Raw genomic sequence first — 20,806 nt, forward strand, 5'->3', positions numbered from 1 at the left:
TGTTTGTGTGTGTGTGTGTGTTTGTGTTTGTGTTTGTGTTTGTGTTTGTGTGTGTGTGTGTGTGTGTGTGTTAATTTAAATAAGGCTGAAATAAAGTATAAATATTAGATTAAAAAAAAAAAGTAAACTAAATGAAAATTCAAAAGTACTAACTGGAAATTAATACTGAAACTGAGAGGGGAAAAAAACAGTAATTAAATCATTTAAAAAGAGCTGAAACTGATAAAATGACAATTTGGACAATTTGGAATGTGCAACAGATCATCAGTTTATGTTCCCGTTTATATATAATGGCATAATAGAAGATTGCTTAGCTGTAATATACAATCTGAACACATGTTTACTAATTGTGGATGACTTTGCATTGCTGCTGTTTCCAGATGCAGCCAGTGCAGAGAAGAACAGACTGGAGGAAAAACAACGAACGGCTCGGAAACATCGCTCCAAATCAGACGAGGAATGGAAAATAAGGTTTGACAAGAGTTAATAAACACCCAACAACAAAACATATACTGATGGGTAAAAGTACATAACTCAGGGGTCTTCTTTGTTCTGAAATGACTGTATAAGAAGACTTCGTTTTAGATTCAGTTATGTAGGTAAAGCAATGACATTTCATTAGTTTTAGACGTGTGGAGATTCCACAGCATTTGTTACAATAACATCACACACGTTACAATATAGCACTTATTTTTACAGTCCTGTTCCACATGTACATACTGTGTACTTATCACAGTGATTACAATCACTTGGTAATAAATGGGTACTTACACATGAAGTCACTTTATATTACCCTTTACTTTCTTAGGTAAGTACACTGTAGGTACACATACTGTAAAATAAAGTGCAGTGGTGTGAGTAAAGCCAGAATTTGGATACACAATGCATTTATTCATTAAACACTGTGATGATGATTTGGGTCTTTATCAGCATGTATTGGTTTGTCTGCATGTAAATTTATTTTGAGGATGGACAGACATGATTGCATTGATCTTAACTTTAACGTCAAACTCTTGTTCACACGCAGGTGGTTTCATCAGGGGCCAAACCCTTACACCGGAGCCCCAGACTGGCTCTACACCGGCGGCTACTGGGACAGAAACTACTCACACCTGCCTGACATATACTGACCTCAAACTACTGCAAACATCTGGAGGAACAGAGCGTCCTGCTGCTCGGGAAATGCAACTGGGTCAATATTATACTGTATATATAAATGAGTGTCCGTTTTGGTGCTACGCCATGATTATGATGACACAGTTAAAGTCATCCTAACGTACGGTTTATCTTTTAGCCCATTCATGTAGTATTAATTTATATAAGACATATTCAAATCTGACAATAGATATGTGAGATAATGTGTGTAACGTCATAAGAATTTGTTGAAAACATTTGTAACATTCGGAAACTTTTAAACAATTAATATGGATTATTTTCATACAACTAGATATAGAACAAGAGTGTTTTTCTGACAACTAATTTGAATAGATTAGAGTCTACATTACAAGAAAGAATGATTCACATCCAGTCAAATGTGCCTGGATGAAACATAAATATCCTGAAAACAAATATGCTGAAAATATGAAGAGTTCATATGCAAAAACCTGTAAGTCCATCTGCGACATTTGAGTCCTGTTTTTATTTTATTTTTTTAATTGACACAGAATTTTAATTTTAATGCATGGTCTGGACTTACTGTACTGAATTTCAGATAAAAATACATTTTTGAGGCAAAAATACAAAGTTGTAAAATCGGCTTTAATTAGCTACTGTATTTTATACTACAAAATTGTTTTATAATAAACTAATCATTAGAGTGGTGCAGTGACTGGGACAGACTTCCAGCATCAGCTCTGCTTATAAAGCCATGGTATAATCCTGATTATGTGCAGTAAGTCGCCTCTCCAGCAGGTTTGTGCTTACAGAGCTTTCGCTATGACAACAACTCTGAGATGAGCTCTGAAGATGAAACAATCCAAACCAGTTCTCTGGGTCAAAACCTGACCAGTTAAACCCAGACGACTCAGTTCAAGAGAACAACCATGCATGTGTTGCTTTACTTTCCTGATGTTTTTATGTCATTTAATTAGTCCATTTTGTCATATATTTTCATAGACAATTTTCCTTGGTCTTGCAAAGCTTGCTATTGTTCTTCAATCGTATGATTGTGTAGTTTGAAGGGATTTTTGTCATTACGAGTGAGATAAGAGGAAATGCTTCCATCCCTGCTGAAGAAAAAAAAAAAAAAACACTGGTTGACTGGTTTTAGACGGGTTTTGACCACTTTTTGAGCTGGTGAGGCTAAAATTAGCTCAACTCCAGCTTGACAAGCGTAAACCAGCTAAGACCAGCATAGGCTGGTTTTAGCGGGCTTTTTTTTTTTTTCAGCAGGGACTTCAAGGTTTTACGGGAAGATGTTTGGAGGTTCTCGTTAAATATTTGTTCAAACTCATCAAACTCTTTTACCCGTCTGTTTTTTTTTTTTTAGCCCCTCATATTAACTTTACTCATTCAGTTAATGTCTTTCATGACCGTTTTTCATAAATCCATTTTTAAAACGTTTTAAAATGAAATCTCTCAATTGGTGTTGTGCAACTTGTATGAATTCAAGAAAGTGTGACAGGCTTAGATTTATAAATATATAGAGCATTTTCCCAATCAGTGAGAAGATAAAAATGCATTATTGCGTATGACATCCAATTATCTACTCATCCAATAAACCTTCCACACTCGCATTACCATTATGTATAAAAACTAGTTTTGTCGATTAAAAAAAATATATATATATATATTAATCTTAAATATTAAAATATTTTTTTTCTGAATTTAATGGTAATTGCAATTAATCCCACCTAACATTAAAGTTTTTAAATATACTTTTATATCGCAATAATTGTATATTCAATCTCCAAATTAATGTAGAAAAAACAAAGACAGTATATTTGTAATATTTGTTTAATGGCATCTTTTTTATGTCTGAAGGCGAGGATCACTGATACCAATACTACTGATGTCTCTAGGAAACTGTTCCTAATATTTAACCACTGACTATAGCAGTTTAACATTACAGTATAATTGAGAGCTATCAATTTTAACATTTACTATACTTAAAAAAAAAAAAAAAAAAAACTTCTAATTTAAGTGAACTTAAAACAATCTTCAGATAAACCCATTATAATAAATGTCATATTTACCTGTGCCCTTCAGCAATTATGAAATACACAGAAATGTAATAAAGTTATCACACTTAATTCTAAATTAAATATAGATGAATCTTTAAAGCTACAACAGTTATTGATTTCCTCTTTTGCTCTTTGATGAACAGACATCACAGCAGCTGGTTATTAGGTTATTTGGCTGCTATTACTTTAAGAGCTGCCACTGCTAAACGTGACGCGGATCTGACACGCATGCTCGTCGCTTCATTCGCGCTTTAATATGAAATGATAGGCTACAGCGTGCACCACCGTATTTGTGCGTGCAATTGAAGAGCATGCACTACGAGCCCAGTATGACATGACAGGAAAATTCGTTTTTACTGACGCATGGCCTGACAACATCTCAGTTCACTGTTGTTCTGCTGAAGCTCCTCAACACCTGTACCATTTGACTCGCACCTGGCGCTGAGGTGAAGTGGAGTGCGTGTCTAAAAGTGTCTCGTTTGATGTGGTCGTAAAGACATTCCGCGTCTAAATAAATGCAATTCTTGTCCAGAAAAAAAAAAAAAAGAGACCGTTAAACTGGAAAAATTTATGCATTAATGCAGATTAACATTCTAAGCACTGATAAAAACTTTAATAATAGTGACCAGACACCAAATTAAAAACGTTGGGGACAGTTTTTCTTTTTATTACCGTATGTTGGGTGATCTTTTAAAAGCGGTGTGGAGTACAACATCTGTTAGTGCATATGTCTGCTTCGCCTTTCTTACATCATCTTTAATATGTCATCTACACAAAAGTCCGGCCTTGAACCCGCAGGACGCGTCTGAGCCGCATGATTTAGGGAGATTGAAGTTGAATGGGTTTTGAGCGTGCTGGCCGCCGGGACTACAGCCGCTCTCATCAGATCGGGTAAACAGACGTCTGCATCACAAGTATCCCTCCCGACGAAACTGTTCCTGCAAGATATCCTTGTACTCGTCAAAGCCTCCGTCCACGCGCTGAACTCGCCCGGCCTCGCAGACCCAGAGCTCCTTACAAACCATCCGGATCAGGCGCTCGTCGTGGGACACCAGAACCACGCCGCCCTGACAGAGAAACCGATTACAGTCAAACCAAAAATTACTCAGACACCAGATATAATTTTTGATATTTTGCAGGACACTACAGTTCATTTATGCAAGTGAGGATAGCAAAATAAAGCAAACGTTATATTCTTCATATAGTGGACTACCAGAAAAATGTATGATAATTTGGGACCAAAAATTATTCAGACACTTTGACCTGACCATGTTTTGCCTAAGTGTTTTTTCTTTAATTGCTAATGCAACTTTATCCCACCACAAACTGAACTAAATTAAGCATTGCTTGGTAATTGGTTGAGCTAAATTGGTATTATTTAATTGTGTGCTTAAATTTAACAGCTGAATCCATTACATACCTTTCTATCAAAGTTATCTGACATTATCAAGATGAATTTGTTCTGACAGTTTAACTCGGAGTTCTTGTCATATTTTATTACCATTTTCTAAACTATAGCGAGTAAACTGTGAAATGTTGAAGTGTCTGAGTAAATGTTGGTTTGACTGTATATGATGAAGCTTTGACTAACGCTGTAAACACATTAGATTTGCTGAGGGCGACATGAGCCGATTCTGCTCTTACTCTGAACTTGTTGAGGGCATTTGCCAAGGCTTCAATCGTCTCCATGTCCAGATGATTCGTCGGCTCGTCCAGAATGTAGAAGTTGGGGCTATAAATGAAACTCAGATTTGTTAGCATCTGTCAAAACGAGGGTCAGAATGTTTAAATGAGGTTTAGAAGGTGCAAATGAGTGTCATTCAGAAGGTCAGTCTGTGAAAATGAGGGTCAGGTGAAAAAAATGTGGGTGTAAATGAGGGTTAGAGGCAGGAATAAACTAAAACATAAAAAAAAAAAACTATTGGAGACTAAATCTCTCCAATGCACAATGAAAAAACATCATTTTTGAAAATGGTTAAAAATGGAGTTATCTGTTTTTGCAAATGAACTCTTCACATACTTTTACATTCAACAGCAGAAGGAAACTCATACAGGTTTGGAACAACAACAGACCTTTAATTTTTGGGTGAGCTATTTCTCTAAAGAAAAACCAAACCAAACCAAACCAAAAAAAAACCCCCACAAAAAAACAAAAACAGAACCAGAAACAAAACAAACCAAACCAAAACCAACAAAAACGAAAAACAAAAAAACAAACCAAACCGAACAAAAAAACAAACAAACAAAAACAAACCAAACCAAGACCAACAAAAACGAAAAACAAAAAAACAAACCAAACCGAACAAAAAAACAAACAAACAAAAAAAACAGAACCAGAACCGGAAACAAAACAAACCAAACCAAAACCAACAAAAACAAAAAAACAAAACAAAACAAAAACCAAACCCAAACAAAACACAAAAAACAAAACCAGAACCAGAACAAAACAAGAAACCCTACTGTATCATATGATACATGGATTTCTAACGCCTCTAAATGTTCAACATGACCAAAACGTTGCTGTTAAACCTGTTTCACACACAATATCCTGCACACCTTCTGATTGATAGTTTAGAGTTTTTTCTTTTATCCAGTAAAAGCTCTTTTAGTGTAATTGTACAAATGGCCAGCTGACCCAGGTTAAAAAAAGTACACTTCCATAAATGTACCTAAAGTGCTCTATTTCCGCGCACTAATTTTGTACTTGATATACTAAAAATGATTCTTTAGCACTTCTTAAGATAAACTTAAGATCATCTAAGTGTACTCAACTGTGCTATTCTTGGACACTATGAATATGAACTAAAATGCGCTTTTAACATACTATCTCTGTATTTAAAAAATTTATTTAGTCGCCACTTGTAGTACACTTGAACCATCTTTCATACACTAGCACACTCAAGTTGTTGAGAATCCCATCACACTCAATCTACTGCATGTCTTCTGTTGTCTGATTGATAGTTTAGAGTTTTTGATGCTGCTTCTCGTGTCTTTCTGCTGTCAAATCTTGACTGATTTTTATCAAGTAAACGTCAGAATAATATCTCCAGATGAACACTTACTGGACTGAAGCTCATCATAGACATATCAGCATCTGCAGCAAACTCATTTTTGCTCCGTTTGAGTTTGAATAAAATTAAGGTGTTTTTCCTCCATATTCTCATTATATCAGACTATATGAGTCATAAAAACCTGACGTATCAAATATGATACTCAACAAACCTGTTTTTGTTTTTTTTTACATCGATTTTTTAAATATATATTTTGTCTAAAGTTTCAAACTGTATCACTTAAAAAAAAAGAAAAAAAAAAGGATTTTTATGATTACTATGCCAGCAAATGTCAGATCTCCTATTGCAAATACATACGATGCAAATGCGAGACTCCAGGTCAGCCGAGACGCTGAGGCCGTTGAAGAGCCGCTGGTCAGGATTGTAGCCGAACTCCACCTCATCCAGTTGCAGGATCGGAGGAGACAGCTTCTCAAAGTTATCCGGAAAACTGTTGGGAGATCAGAACAAAACTCACCTTCACTTCTGAGAGGAGTCGATCCGTTACACAAATACACAGGAAGAAGACGGAGCAAAACTGACCGTAAGACGGCTTCAGACTCCTTGACCATGGGCTTGAGTTCAGGCCTGTGAGAGACACACACAGACACACACACACACACAGACACAGACACACACACACAGACACACACTCTCTCACACACACAGACACACACACACACACAGACACAGACACACACACACAGACACACACTCTCTCACACACACAGACACACACACACACACAGACACAGACACACACACACAGACACACACTCTCTCACACACACAGACACACACACACACACAGACACAGACACACACACACAGACACACACTCTCTCACACACACAGACACACACACACACACAGACACAGACACACACACACAGACACACACTCTCTCACACACACAGACACACACACACACACAGACACAGACACACACACACAGACACACACTCTCTCACACACACAGACACACACACACACACAGACACAGACACACACACGCAGACACACTCTCACACACACACACACACGCACGCACGCACACACAGAGGGAGATGGTGAGCCTGCAGCGAGTGTGTGTTTAATCAATAATGAACGTGTGTTAGTGACGTCACACTTACAGTTTCTCCAGCAGCTTGAGTTTGCTCTGCACTTGAGCTGCTCTGTTGGCGTTATATCTGAACCGGTCAATGAACACCTGAGAGAGACACAACATTAACAGAAGATTAAACTAGAACCTTTTCAATGAATAATATGAATGCGATTTAAATTTTTTGTATATTGAGAAAATATTGTGTAAGTAAGTGCTTTTTCAATTCTGGTTAATCAGCATCAGCCAATAAAAACCCACATTGATCAACTAATGCTCACAATATTATTGATACAAGCCGACATGTACAATGCATTCAGAAATTATTTAGACCCCTTAAATTTTCTTTCTTACGAATGTTATGTTGTAGCTAGGGCTGCAAGATTAGGAGGAAAAAATTGAACTGCAATTTTCCAATAATGAATTATAACTGTGATAAAAAAAATTAATAAATCAGGTTTTCTTTGCTTTGCGTTTGTAGGGCTGCGACATCTGGTCAATTTTGTGATTTTATATTTTATTCACTTTTTAATGCCATGCCTGCATCAAGGCTATTTCCATGGCGATCTCAGAATAATTTACACAAGATCTACAATTAACAAAAAGTTATAAAAGACATTTTAGATCTACACTAGACAAAAAAATTCTAAAACATATTCAGGTGATACATTTTTAAATAAATCAGTTAAATAATGTCTATTTACATTAAAAATAGTACAATCCAATAAAATATGCTTCACGGTCATTTTAGTTTTTATGATTTTATATCAATATCGTTATATAATTCTTAATAATAATTATTATTATTGTTACTACTACTACTAAAAAATTAAAACAATGACTAAATAAAAACAAAAGTTAAATAAGTTAAAATAAAAAAAATAGTAAAATAATTTTCTCTTACATTTACTGTAAACCATCAACCTTTAATTTTGACAGAAGGCCGCAGGAAGCCTCTAAAGCGTCCCTCTGAGACATGCAGCACATATATCTATTTAATTAAATCACAGCTTTTGCGATTTCAGAAGAGCACCAAGCCAAATTGTGATTTTGGTTTATTTTCAATTAATAGCACAGCCCTAGTTGCAGCCTCAATTTGTATAGAACTTAATTCATATAGCTTTATAACGACAGGAGGACAATAACAAATGATAAAATAATTTTAAGGACTTGGGTGACACAATTGCAATTTCACACAAATGTAACTTCTGCTTTCTCCTTCTTCAGATATATGTGACCCTGGAGCACAAAACCAGTCATAAGGGTCCATTTTTTTTAAAATTGAGATTTATACACCATCTAAAAGCTGAATAAATATTCAGCTTTCATTGATGTATGGTTTGTTAGGATATGACAATATTTGGTCGAGATACAACTATTTGAAAATCTGGAATCTGAGGGTGTAAATTTTATCTAATCTAAATATTGAGAAAATCACGTTTAAAGTTGTCCAAATGAAGTTCTTAGCAATGCATATTACTAATCAAACATTAAGTTTTGATATATTTATGGTAGGAACTTTACAAAATATCTTCATGGAACATGATCTTTACTTAATATCCTAATGATTTTTGGCACAAAAGAAAAATTTATAATTTTGTTGGCTATTGCTACAAATATACCCCAGCGACTTCAGACTGCTTTTGTGCTCCAGGGTCTCATATTGTCTAGTAAAGGAGCATGCTCTCCATCAGTTCAGCAGAGAGGTTGGTTGACCTGTATATGTTCTCTGTACTGTAACTGAGCTTCATATTCTCTTTGCTGGTTCTTCAGTCGGTCTTCTTTCGTCTTGATGAAGTTCTCGTAATCGCCGCGGTAACTCTCCAGCCGCTGCGAGTGCAGGTGTATGATGTCCGTTACAACGGCATTCAAGAAGTTACGATCGTGAGACACCACGAGGATGGTGGACTGCCACGTCTAGAGAGAGAAAAGTAAAATTACTTCAGAACGTTTTGGAGAAACTAATGTCTTACCATATTAATGAGGCTTTGGCCCTTGGAACATGTTGTTCCTATATAATGGGTAAATGCCATAGCTTCAGCCATTAAAGCAAACTAGTGAACTATGAGTCTGTCTGAAAAACACTTACTTGTAAATAGTTTTCCAGCCACAGAATGGCTCTTATGTCCAACATGTTTGTGGGCTCTGAATAGAAGTGATGAATACAAAAGCAGTGATGTAACTCTATCAATATTTAACGCTGAGTAGCAACATTACCACCATACTGAGAGTACATTTTACTCACCATCAAGTAACAGCAGATCAGGCCTGAAAAAAAAAAAAAATCACAATTTTTTTTTTTTTACTTAAGCAGTACTGATTAGATAAGCAAGCTACCTTTTATTTAAATTATTATTTAAAAAAATTATGATAATAGTATAATAATATTTGCAATAAAAGGGCATAATTATTATTTATCAACGTTATAATGCCTATTTTTTTTATTAACTTAATTAATAAACTTACCGTGCAAACAGGGCTCTTGCTAAAGCTAACCTCATCCTCCAGCCTCCAGAAAACTCCCTACAATAAACACACATTAATAACCACTGCAGAAATGTATAAACCGGCCAGTATTAATTTATAATGGTTTCTATGTACTGAAGAGACGAGGGAAAGAGACTTATAAGCAAGTAACCATTATTGCATGGCTACATACTCACTTGGTTGCCTGCTGTTGCATTTTGGCTGAAAAGCCTAAACCAGCAAGAATGACAGATGCTCTGAAAGCATATTAAAAAATTATAAATAAATATTGTATGATCTTTTCATTAGACTGTTTGACTACGCTTGCATTGCCTAACTTCAAACACTAAATAACAATATAAAACTATTGAAGAAAGCTCTGAAAAATACATATTAATTCTAATTTATTTGATAATATACACACAAATCATTTTCTGCTCACCTGGCTGGCGCTTTATCCGCTTCGATTTCTTCCAGTTTAGCATAAATTTCCGAAAGACGAACACTTTCTAATCCATCTGCACTGAAAGATTAAAGACAGAAACAGGAGTAGATGCAATGACGACTGCAAATGTTTTAGCTGAAAGCACAAATTCATTAATCACATGCAACTGCAAGATGTGTGTTCTTTTAGTCTTGTTCATTTATGTTTCTTTGCATGAGCTCTGTTCTGTAAGCTCCAATATTACTTTCAGTTGAAAATGAGCGGGTGATTAAAATTAACACCTGTTTGCCGTTTAAATACCAAAACGGTGCACCTGCTAAGTGAACAATCTGTTTATACCTAAAAAAAAAAATACATAATTTGCTTGAGAAATGTGTCATTGCATCAGTGTCTCAGCAATGGATGCTCTGCAGTGAATGGGTGCCGTCAGAATGAGAGTCCAAACAGCTGATAAAAACATCACAATAATCCACACCACTGCAGTCCATCAGTTAACATCTGGAGAAGACAAAAGCTGTGTGTTTGTAAGAAACAAATCCATCAAATCTAAATATATGAGCTAAAATATAAGTCCATAATGCTTTCTCAAGTGAAAAAAAGAGAAATCTGCACAGATCAAGCACGGTTTAAACAGCTCTAAACAGATATGTGGCTGGATTTTGATGTGAGAGACAACAGGAGATGGACTTTTTCACTGGAGGAAGCGCTATTATGGATTATGGACATATTTTGGCCAGAAATGATGGTTTAAAGTTAAAAACGTCTTAATGATGGATTTGTTTCAGCTTTTGTCTTCTCCAGATGTTAACTGATGGACTGGAGTGCTGTGGATTATTGTGATGTTTTTATCAGCTGTTTGGACTCTCATTCTGACGGCACCCATTCACTGCAGAGCATCCATTGCTGAGACACTGATGCAATGCTGCATTTCTCCAAATCTGACGAACTCATCTACATCTCGGATGGCTTGAGGGTGAGTGCATTTCCAGCACATTTTCATTTCTGTGTGAACTACTCCTTTAAAGATTAAAGAAGCTTAAAAACAGCAAAACATCCACCACATGACACTAGATGATAGGTTAGTGTCTGACGTACGTTCCATTGGCGATGTGTGCGTTGAGTGTACGCTCCTCCTTCAGCAGCTCCTCTCGAACCGTGTCGCTCTCTAGAACGCTCTGTAGAGCCACGGTGTCGTCTCCAGCCACCTCCTGCTCCACGTGCAGAATGGAGATGTGCAAAGGGACGCGCAAGCTGCGACTCGCCAACATCTTCAACAGAGTGGTCTTACCGAGCCCGTTACGCCCGATGAGACCGTAGCGCCTGCCGCTGGCCAGACACAGCTCTGCACCCAGCAGCAGACATCTGTGAACCAACAAAAACATGCTCTGAATACACTTCTGCTTTAAAATGCTTCTCTAGTAATACAGTTATTAAAGCAATAAAGTCACAAGATATTCACATATGTGACCCTGGACCACAAAACCAGTCTTAAGTGTCAACTTGTAAAAGAAAAAAAAAATCAGTAAAACCAATATTCGTTCATTAATTAGTCTAACTGCATGATGCTTATGGTTGGCAAGCAATGTAGCAACTTTATTTATACTGCATCAATATAAAATTTTACTATGATAGAAAGCATTAATTAGTGACTTCAAACGCGTCTCACTGAATGAGAAATTAGAATTGGGCTAATTGTTTCCTGATTCACTGTGTTAACAAGTCATATCGTTAAGTTGAATGCGAGTTTGCGGTCTGATTGAATGTGTTGAGATAAACTAGTACTGCTAATTAAGCTAATTTTAAAAAGTGTCAATAACCGATATGGTCTCAATATCTATTATGCAACCTAGTTAGTTTATTTATTTATTTATTTCACAAAAAAAAGGGACAGTGTGCATTAATCAACATTCGTGAATGTAAATGTACCCAAATTAGCCCAAAGGCTAGTTTTCATTGGTAGTCCCTTTGCCAGATGTTAAAGAGTTTCTAATAAACCGAAAATTAACTTAATTAAATTTTACCTTTTTGCATACCATTTTATATGCGTTTTAAAACCAAGACATGAGTCCAAATGAATCACTAAGTATTTATATTCCGAAACAACCTGTAATCTCTCTCCCGAAATGAAAATATCCTGTTTTATATCAACACTATGCCCTTTAGAAATGAACATACAAGCTGTTTTTGACATGTTTAATTTCAGATAACACTGATTGAACCAGGATATGATTTTTACCAGAACATCTGTCAACTTATTTGCAACCTCTTCTGCATTTTTACCATGCGTGAAATTGACTCAGCATACATTATGATATTACATTGTTGACACACCATGGGTAAATCATTAATATAGATGCTAAAGAGAATTGGCCCCAATATGGACCCTTGTGGAACACCAGTTGAAAGGCATAGTAAATTGGATTTAAAATGATCAATTTTTACTATCTGAGAACGGGAAGAGAGATAAGATTCAATTAATTTTACAGATTTTGTCGAAGAATTAAAATTGAGTAATTTATGTAAAATGATTTACAGTATCAAACGCTTTCTGTAAATCAAGAAATACAGCCCCTACCACTGGTGGTAGCACTGATTCAATGGTATGATGAATGAACTCACTGAATCAGTTACTAATTCACTTGTTAAGTTGTCATTACTTTTACTGCTGTGTGTCTCAAAACAAAGCAAGTGTTGTGTACTTCAGGTTCACAGTGTCTGAAAAATCGGCATGTAGCCATTTTTTTTTTTTTTTACATTTCTGAAGTCAATTTTGTTTGGATGTTTCTAATACAACTCATACAGATCCCACACATTTTCGCAAGAATGGTATTTTATAATTGAATAATTTTTGTGTTGTTTAGTTTAGTAGCCAGTGTTTCTGAGGATCGTCAGTGATTTCTCACCTCTCCCCAAAAGACACGTCAAAATTCTCAATGCGGATGTCGTAACTTCGATTCTTCCCAGATGAGTCGACGCGGTTTTCTTTCTTACTGCTCGCCTGACTGGCTGAGGCCTCCTCCAAAACCCTTCAAAACACATCCAGACACAGAACAACATCAGACACAAAGATATTACTCATCAGCCATTCACTGATCTCGACAAAATCAAAATCATTAGTGGACGGCTGATTGCATCACATCATTCTCACATGAAAATCTCATGTCCATTTTAAAAGTGGGAGAAAAACAGCTCGTAACTCTTCCAGCAGTCAGCAGTACTCACAGTGGAGACGATGAGGATTTCTGTGAGTCTTTCTCATTTCTGCGCTCATGCTTGGCTTTCAGTTTGGCTTCAGCTTTCTCTAGTTTCTTGGCATCCACAGTCTAACAGAAACAGAAGAGGTTAATAAAGATAAAGGTACTGGACGCAGTAATCAAGGTTGTAGAGGCAGATAGGAAGATCTTACTGTACTCGGATTCCTCTTCAGCATCCAGATACCATGAACATCGTTAGCAGTTGATGCTGAAAGAGCAGAAACATCTGAGACACTGAAGAACAGTCAGGTATTTTCAACTGCACTAGAAACTTTAACATCATTTTCTATGCATGGATATGGAAGCCCGTTTCCGCCACTGAATAAAAAATAAAAAATGGTTATTGCGACTTTTTATCTCACAATTCCGACTTTTTTTTCTCAGAATTGCGTGATACAAACTCGCAATTCCGACTTTTTTTCTCTCAGAATTGTGAGATATAAATTCGTAATTGTGAGAAAAAAAGTCAGAATTGCCAGAAAAAAGTCAGAATTGCGAGATGAAAAAACTAGCAATTACGTACTATAAAGTCCGATTTTGAGGGGAAAAAAAAGACTATGTTCTCAGAATTGCAACTTTATATCTTACAATTTCGACTTTACTCGCAATTGCAAGTTTATATCTCGCAATTCTGACTTTATAACTTGCAATTGCGAATTTATATCTCAGTTCTGAGGGAAAAAGTCAGAATTGCGAGATAAAAACTAGCAATTACGAACTATAAAGTCCAATTTTGAGGGGAAAAAAAGACTGTTCTCAGAATTGCAACTTTATATCTCACAATTTTGACTATTACTTGCAATTGCGAGTTTTTATCATGCAATTCTGACTTTTTAACTCGCAATTGCGAATTTATATCTCACAATTCTGAAGAAAAAAGTCAGAATTGTGAGATAAAAAGTCGCAATTTCCTTTTTTTTTTTTTTTTTATTCAGTGGCAGAAACGGGCTTCCATACATAGATGATCATCAGGCATTTACAATGAAGTTTCATTCAGATGGTTAGAGAAATGGTTGTGTATTTCTGCCAAAACCTGAATCCATTACTAGTATGATTTATGCCATCTAGCTGCTGTGCATCATCACTGAAAGCATAATAAAATAAAATGAATACATTAACCGTCGTCTCACCTGCGTCAGCAGACACTTGTGATAACTGCACTGGAGCCTCCAGCAGCATCTGCTGCTGACCAGAGTCACATTTAGTCCTGAGAACAACACATGCAGTCATGAATCAGGATTTGGGTTATATATGATGTTCTGATCTGCCATCCGGAGCACAGATGTTCACATTCACAAACGCTCTTACACAGACAGATACAGTGAACTAAATGGGAGTATAGGACTAGAAGCATTACTACAAAATATATTTAATTTTTTTTTTTAAATACTAAACGTTGACAAAAGTTACCTAAACAAACATTCAAATGTATAACTTCGGAGCATAAAATCTAGAACAATCCAGCCATCTACTGGCCATTACTGTCATAACATAATTTTGACCACTAGATGGCAGTCATGATTTTGACCACTAGATGGCAGCACAGTGCAGTTGTGGTAATAACGTGCACTTAAGTTTTTACAGTAAAATGTCCTCTCGCAAGACAGAAAAACCATTACATGTGATACACTCTGTTATTTATTCTGTGATCATTTCAGCCCATATCACTTTCCAGTAGGGCTGTGCAATATATCGAAATTATCGAAATATCGTAAATGTACATATCCAGCTGCTAGTCTGTGTTTGGAGCTGGAAAGCAGGCAGCAGCTTTGTGTCGGATCACTTACAGCTGGAGTGTGTTGAACATCTGGAAGCAGATTTCTCGGATGTCGTCTTCATTCTTGTCACCGACCTCCTGCAGAACGTCGCCGATGGCATCAAACACTTCGTCTCCATCCTCGAAATCTGAGACGCCGCTGTCTAACACGGCTGCAGGAGAACACACACGTCACATTATTATTATCATCAACACACAAAACCTCCGCCACAGGAATCACAGCTAGACTACACAACGAGGATTTACTCCAGACATATTACACTTCTAGGGTATTTCATATCTTTACCAACATGCAGATATGCACATTTAAACAATAACGTATTTGTATTTTTTGTAAGTGTTGCACACTGTAAAAATATGGTTTGAATTTGGTCAAATGTACCCACTCTGGCCATTGAATACAAATACATGCATTTTTAAATAAACAAATACTATAAAATCGATTGAGTGCAATTAACTAATACAACACTTTTTAATAAACATGAATATAAATATTAAAAAAAACTAATTACAAAGGAGCATGTGTCACCAGAATACCATATTGGATTTAACTTTAAGTTCAATAAGTCACACTGGTGCACCAAATATGTATTTATTACTGGTTGCTATAAAGACTTATTCATGCATGCCACTGTTGCATATTGCAAGTGCTCACAACTTAATGACTTTTACGGTTTAATTCCTGTAAATGACTATCCAGAGCTCATATAAAGCACCCTAACAGAGCATGCTTCCATTTGAACAAATAAAGTACTACAATAAGCAATCACATACAGTGGCATTGCATTTGATATTTATTGTTTTAATTTAAATTAATAATAGCAATGTGCATTCACACTTGTATCTGCATATACATAATTTTGGAGAAAGTAAATGAAGACATACTCTGTAATTCACATGCATGCAGTCATTTAAGTTGAGCTTTTAATCAATCTGCACTTTGTAAACATGTCACTAATTAATTGTCAGCATTTATGATGTTAGGTCATGACAGCAAGAGCTTAACGTCTGGTTGCATTTCTTTACTTTTATTTCGTCTTTCTACAACCCATCGTTTATATAATCGATCACGTGATCTGCCTAAAACTGTTGTGTTGACTTATTGTTCGTTAAATAATATGTCAGGCACACATGGTTACATATATTATATTATATTACTGATGAGACGACAGTAAATCATATCTGACTGTCTGGCTGGAAACATGAAACCGTGTCAGTCAAAATTCACTGAAGCTGCTTTATTTCACAGATATGAACATATACTGAAATTATGACTTGATTGGATTTTTAACTCCGGTGTCTATTAAATTATTTAGAGGAGAATATCAGGAACTCCTCAGATTCATATGAACACAGTCTGTTAGCATGAGCAACACATCAGCAGAGCTCTTTTATAGAATGAATGAACTGCTGTCACTAACAGCGCGCATAAGGTGTAATACAGGTATATTAATGCCACATATATGTACAGTACCAGTGATATAATCGAAGAGTTCGGAGTCGATCTGTGGAAACTCGTTCTTCAGTATCTGCACATACGCCGCCATCATTCACGCACACCGGGCCGGACACAGAGCGCATGCGCAGCGGCGCAGCAATAACACGTGGCCGTCGCCTCGGAACGCTTTTAAACATTATTTAGCTTTAGTAGATTTTTTTTAATCACCCCCATGTTTATAGTATTTAGGAATTATTTGAGACCATACTCAAAAACTTTGTCAGAAACAAAAAATAAAAAGCTGGGATCTTGTTAGATTTATTTGATAAATATAATTTATTATGATACGTTTTATTTTTTATCCCGTGTTTAATCTATATTTATTAATATAGATGGTTTAAAGAATGAATGTTTTTGTGTGTGTGTGTGTTTTGTATTCTGTGTAAGTCCCTCTTAAAATCGATCTGAGTTGTATGCCAATTTGTTTTGTAAACGTGTAATATTTTTGTTATACTTCAATAAATAAAAAAAACATAATTTTGCTTTGAGCGTGACTAAATCGCTTAATTATATTTATTTCTTTCGATGTAGCCTCTGTGATTGGTACGTTGTTTTACATCTTAACAAAAACACCGAAAAATTGTCAATAGCGCAAAGTAAAGATAAAAATGATGATTATTATTATTAGCCTATACATAATCATCGTACCTGACTAATAATAGAATAACAGAACATCAAGATAACATGTTCTCCATTCGTTTAGTTTAACATTAAATTCATAGCCTATTTATAAACAGACTGTGGAAAGAGACTAAATAAACACTATAGAATATCAAAACACTACATAAAACAAATTATATAAAACATTATATTGACTTTATCTGTTAAGTTTGTTTTCAGACCCCCCCCCCTTAGCAATGCATAAAAACATTTTTTTATTTATTTACAAAAACTAATGTGTTCAGACTTTAGAGTACATTTACTTCAAAATCATGCAATTTAAATACCATAAAAAAATCAGGCTCAATTTATAAAATCAGGCTCAATTTATAAAATCAGGCTCAAATTATAAAATCAGGCTCAAATTATAAAATCAGGCTCAAATTATAAAATCAGGCTCAATTTATAAAATCAGGCTCAATTTATAAAATCAGTCTCAATTTATAAAATCAGGCTCAATTTATAAAATCAGGCTCAATTTATAAAATCAGGCTCAATTGACTAAAACTTTTGGTTTCAGTAGCAACAAGAAAGTGAGGTAAGACAATTTTTAATACCTTTTTTTTTGTAATTTAAAAATGAAAAATAACATTTCAGTTAATGCTTTGGGTTTAGATCATAACATTCTCATGAAACAGTCAATATCTGAATTAATATCCTAATATTTTTTTTCATTGTGGGACTAAAGTTTGGACAAATTCAGCAGAATGATCCTAAATTTTACAATATGTACGATTCTTACTTCTATTTGTGATAGATAGTTAAATACATAAAGGTGTACGGTGTCCTCAAATATGATTTTTAAAATTGATAATTTGTTTAATCATTCTTCTCTATGATTTAGATTTTAATTTCTCTGATTTAGATTTGCATTTCTATTATGTAAATATGTTACTGACTGCGTTGGCTGCAGCTGCATGACATTGAGACACAGTCAATTTGATCAAAAACACTTTATTTTTTCAAAACAACAGCACGTTAAACAACTAGAGAAGGGAACAATCGTGGCGATATATCATCATGAGTGAGTGAAGGGTGGAGGTTCAGTACTGGAAGCTGCGTTTGGTCTGAATGTCGTCCAGGATTTGCTGTAACTCCTCATCCTCAAACCGGCCTTCCACACTAATACAGAATAAAACAAACACAACGTAAACAAACAGCTCGTTTTCAGTTCAACAGTCTCATTAAACACCAACCCAAATGCACTGAATGTGTTCTCTGAAGAAAACACTGCTGTAGTTAAAAGATAAGATACAGCGAATAAGCTGTTCACATCATAGTAATTAGTGTTAAATGAGTGTAGTTTCAGACTGATGATTAAACGAATGTAATTTCTCCGTGTGAGATGCGTTTCTAAGGAAAGCTCACCTGGGAATGAGGGCTTTGGCCTCCTCTGCAGCCTCCGGACACAGATTGGCTAAACTTGCCAACTCAAACTTATGAAGCTTCTTCTGCAGAAGCAAGCTGTGAAACACGGCCAGAGTTATCATTATCATATTCAGTAAATGAGACTAAAATTAACAAGTACACTTTTTTTCTAGTGTAGAAAAAAAAAACTACACTAAATCTCAGAAATATACCATTTAGTTCATATTAAGATTTAGAAAAAAAAATCCACATGTGTGAGTGTATCTAGTATAGTCAGTGTTGGGCGTAACGCATTACAAGTAACGTAATCAGATTACTTTCTTCAAGTAACTAGTAAAGTAACGCATTACTTTTTAATTTACAAGAAAAAAAAAAAAAAAGTTACTTTTTCAAATAAGTAACTCCAGTTACTTTCCCATTTATTGATTGACAGCTCTCCTGTCCCCATGTTGAGAGAAATCGGGAGTAAGATGTTACTGTAGTTGTAGAATAAATGTGAACATGCTTTAATTCATAAAAAACAGATTCAGTATTCCTCAAAATTAATACAAACTGTGAAATGCAACTCAGAATATGATGCAAACCTGCAATAAATATGTTAAATAACAAAAATATCCTTTATGTATTTAATCCCATTTTATTAATCAGTGTCTTTGCTGCTGACCTTCGATGATCCAGTTCAACCGTACTAATAAGCTCAAATGACTCTAGATAAACATTTGTGCTTCTTTTTTTTATTGTTGAAGTGTGTTAAACGATGGTGAACTTACTTTTCCTTCAGCCTGACGCTTATTCATTTCACTTTTTGTGTGAAAGGGCTTTTACGTTTGCCAAAAATATAACTTTTTTATATTAAAAACAAACAAGCAAGCCCTGTTCAGATTTAAAAACGCATTGTAACGCATTACTTTCCATAAAAAGTAACTAAGTAACGTAATTAGGGAGTAACGCAATACTGTAATGCATTACTTTTAAAAGTAACTTTCCCCAACACTAAGATGCTTAGAAGAACATGCGTGTGTTTAAATTAGTGCTACAAGATATATTAAAATTAAATTAATATCGCAATATGGCTTCGTAGCATTGTCAAGTTTAATTAAATCGCGATTTAATGCTCAGTGGTTCACCATTTGAAAATGAACAATTTTAAACGTAAATAATAGTATTTTAATTTTACAGCAAACTAAAATTATTTTTACAACTAAATTTTTTGTATTCATTTTATAGCATTTTTACAATATATTTCTTTTAGATCTTTTAGTTTGTAGTCATATTGAAATTGGTCAACTTTCCAAAACAGTGGAAATAGATTTTAACTCTGGATACTGAAATTAGTTTTATTATTAGGACATTGGATTTAGGTTTTGTAAAAAGTAAATCCAAGTATGAACATCCAAATATTCAAGATTGTCCCTAAATAGATTTTACACTCACTCACTCTCACACTCTCTCACTCACTCACACACACACACTCTCTCACACACACACACACTCTCTCATTCACTCACTCACTCACACACACAATCTCTCACACACACTCTCTCACACACACACACACTCTCTCACTCACTCACACACACACTCTCTCGCACACACACACACACACACACACTCTCTCACACACACTCACACACAATCTCTCACTCACTCACTCACTCACTCACACACACTCTCTCACACACACACACACTCTCTCATTCACTCACTCACTCACTCACACACTCTCTCACTCTCTCACTCACTCACACACACACACTCTCTCACACACACACACACTCTCTCATTCACTCACTCACTCACTCACACACTCTCTCACTCACTCACTCACTCACACACACACACTCTCTCACACACACACACACTCTCTCATTCACTCACTCACTCACACACACAATCTCTCACACACACTCTCTCACTCACTCACACACACAATCTCTCACACACACTCTCTCACTCACTCACACACACAATCTCTCACACACACTCTCTCACACACACACACAC

At 35.5% G+C, this 20,806-nt stretch overlaps 2 protein-coding genes and 1 pseudogene across 2 annotated transcripts in view; 1 reads left to right on the forward strand and 2 right to left on the reverse strand.

Moving 5' to 3' along the window:
* The window catches only part of LOC107705140 (oxysterol-binding protein-related protein 1-like), a 9,569-nt pseudogene extending 7,928 nt beyond the window's left edge, over positions 1 to 1,641 (forward strand).
* Positions 1,642 to 3,819: 2,178 nt separating this feature from the next.
* Positions 3,820 to 16,859, reverse strand: abcf3 (ATP-binding cassette, sub-family F (GCN20), member 3). Its single transcript, XM_016508249.1, has 18 exons — positions 16,751 to 16,859; positions 15,287 to 15,428; positions 14,630 to 14,706; positions 13,652 to 13,707; positions 13,468 to 13,568; positions 13,149 to 13,271; positions 11,341 to 11,607; positions 10,243 to 10,323; positions 9,998 to 10,057; positions 9,801 to 9,857; positions 9,580 to 9,602; positions 9,424 to 9,479; positions 9,051 to 9,251; positions 7,366 to 7,442; positions 6,776 to 6,820; positions 6,551 to 6,683; positions 4,827 to 4,943; positions 3,820 to 4,249 (listed from the first exon to the last, which is right to left on the reverse strand). Exons 1-18 carry the CDS (start codon positions 16,824 to 16,826, stop codon positions 4,091 to 4,093), a joined length of 1,851 nt encoding a protein of 616 aa, XP_016363735.1. The 5' UTR covers positions 16,827 to 16,859; the 3' UTR covers positions 3,820 to 4,090.
* A 1,525-nt stretch (positions 16,860 to 18,384) lies between these two features.
* Positions 18,385 to 20,806, reverse strand: part of LOC107705117 (DNA-directed RNA polymerase II subunit RPB4) — a 4,176-nt gene continuing 1,754 nt past the window's right edge. The window contains exons 3-4 of the mRNA XM_016508259.1: positions 18,803 to 18,898; positions 18,385 to 18,556 (exon numbers count right to left, since the gene is read on the reverse strand). Coding sequence (XP_016363745.1) covers positions 18,478 to 18,556; positions 18,803 to 18,898 — 175 coding nt within the window. The 3' untranslated portion in view covers positions 18,385 to 18,477. The remainder of the gene's footprint in view (positions 18,557 to 18,802; positions 18,899 to 20,806) is intronic.

Source organism: Sinocyclocheilus rhinocerous, unplaced genomic scaffold, assembly GCF_001515625.1.
Source record: "Sinocyclocheilus rhinocerous isolate Xijiao unplaced genomic scaffold, SAMN03320098_v1.1 scaffold173, whole genome shotgun sequence".
NCBI classification, from domain to species: domain Eukaryota; kingdom Metazoa; phylum Chordata; class Actinopteri; order Cypriniformes; family Cyprinidae; genus Sinocyclocheilus; species Sinocyclocheilus rhinocerous.

Coding starts and splice junctions, on each gene's coding strand:
- abcf3 (XM_016508249.1), bottom strand. CDS start 16,826: ATGATGGCGGCGTATGTGCAGATACTGAAGAACGAGTTTCCACAGATC. Junction 15,429..16,750: donor ACTCTTCGATTATATCACTG/GTACTGTACATA, acceptor GTTCTCCTGCAG/CCGTGTTAGACAGCGGCGTC. Junction 9,603..9,800: donor GCAAGAGCCCTGTTTGCACG/GTAAGTTTATTA, acceptor TTTTTTTTTCAG/GCCTGATCTGCTGTTACTTG.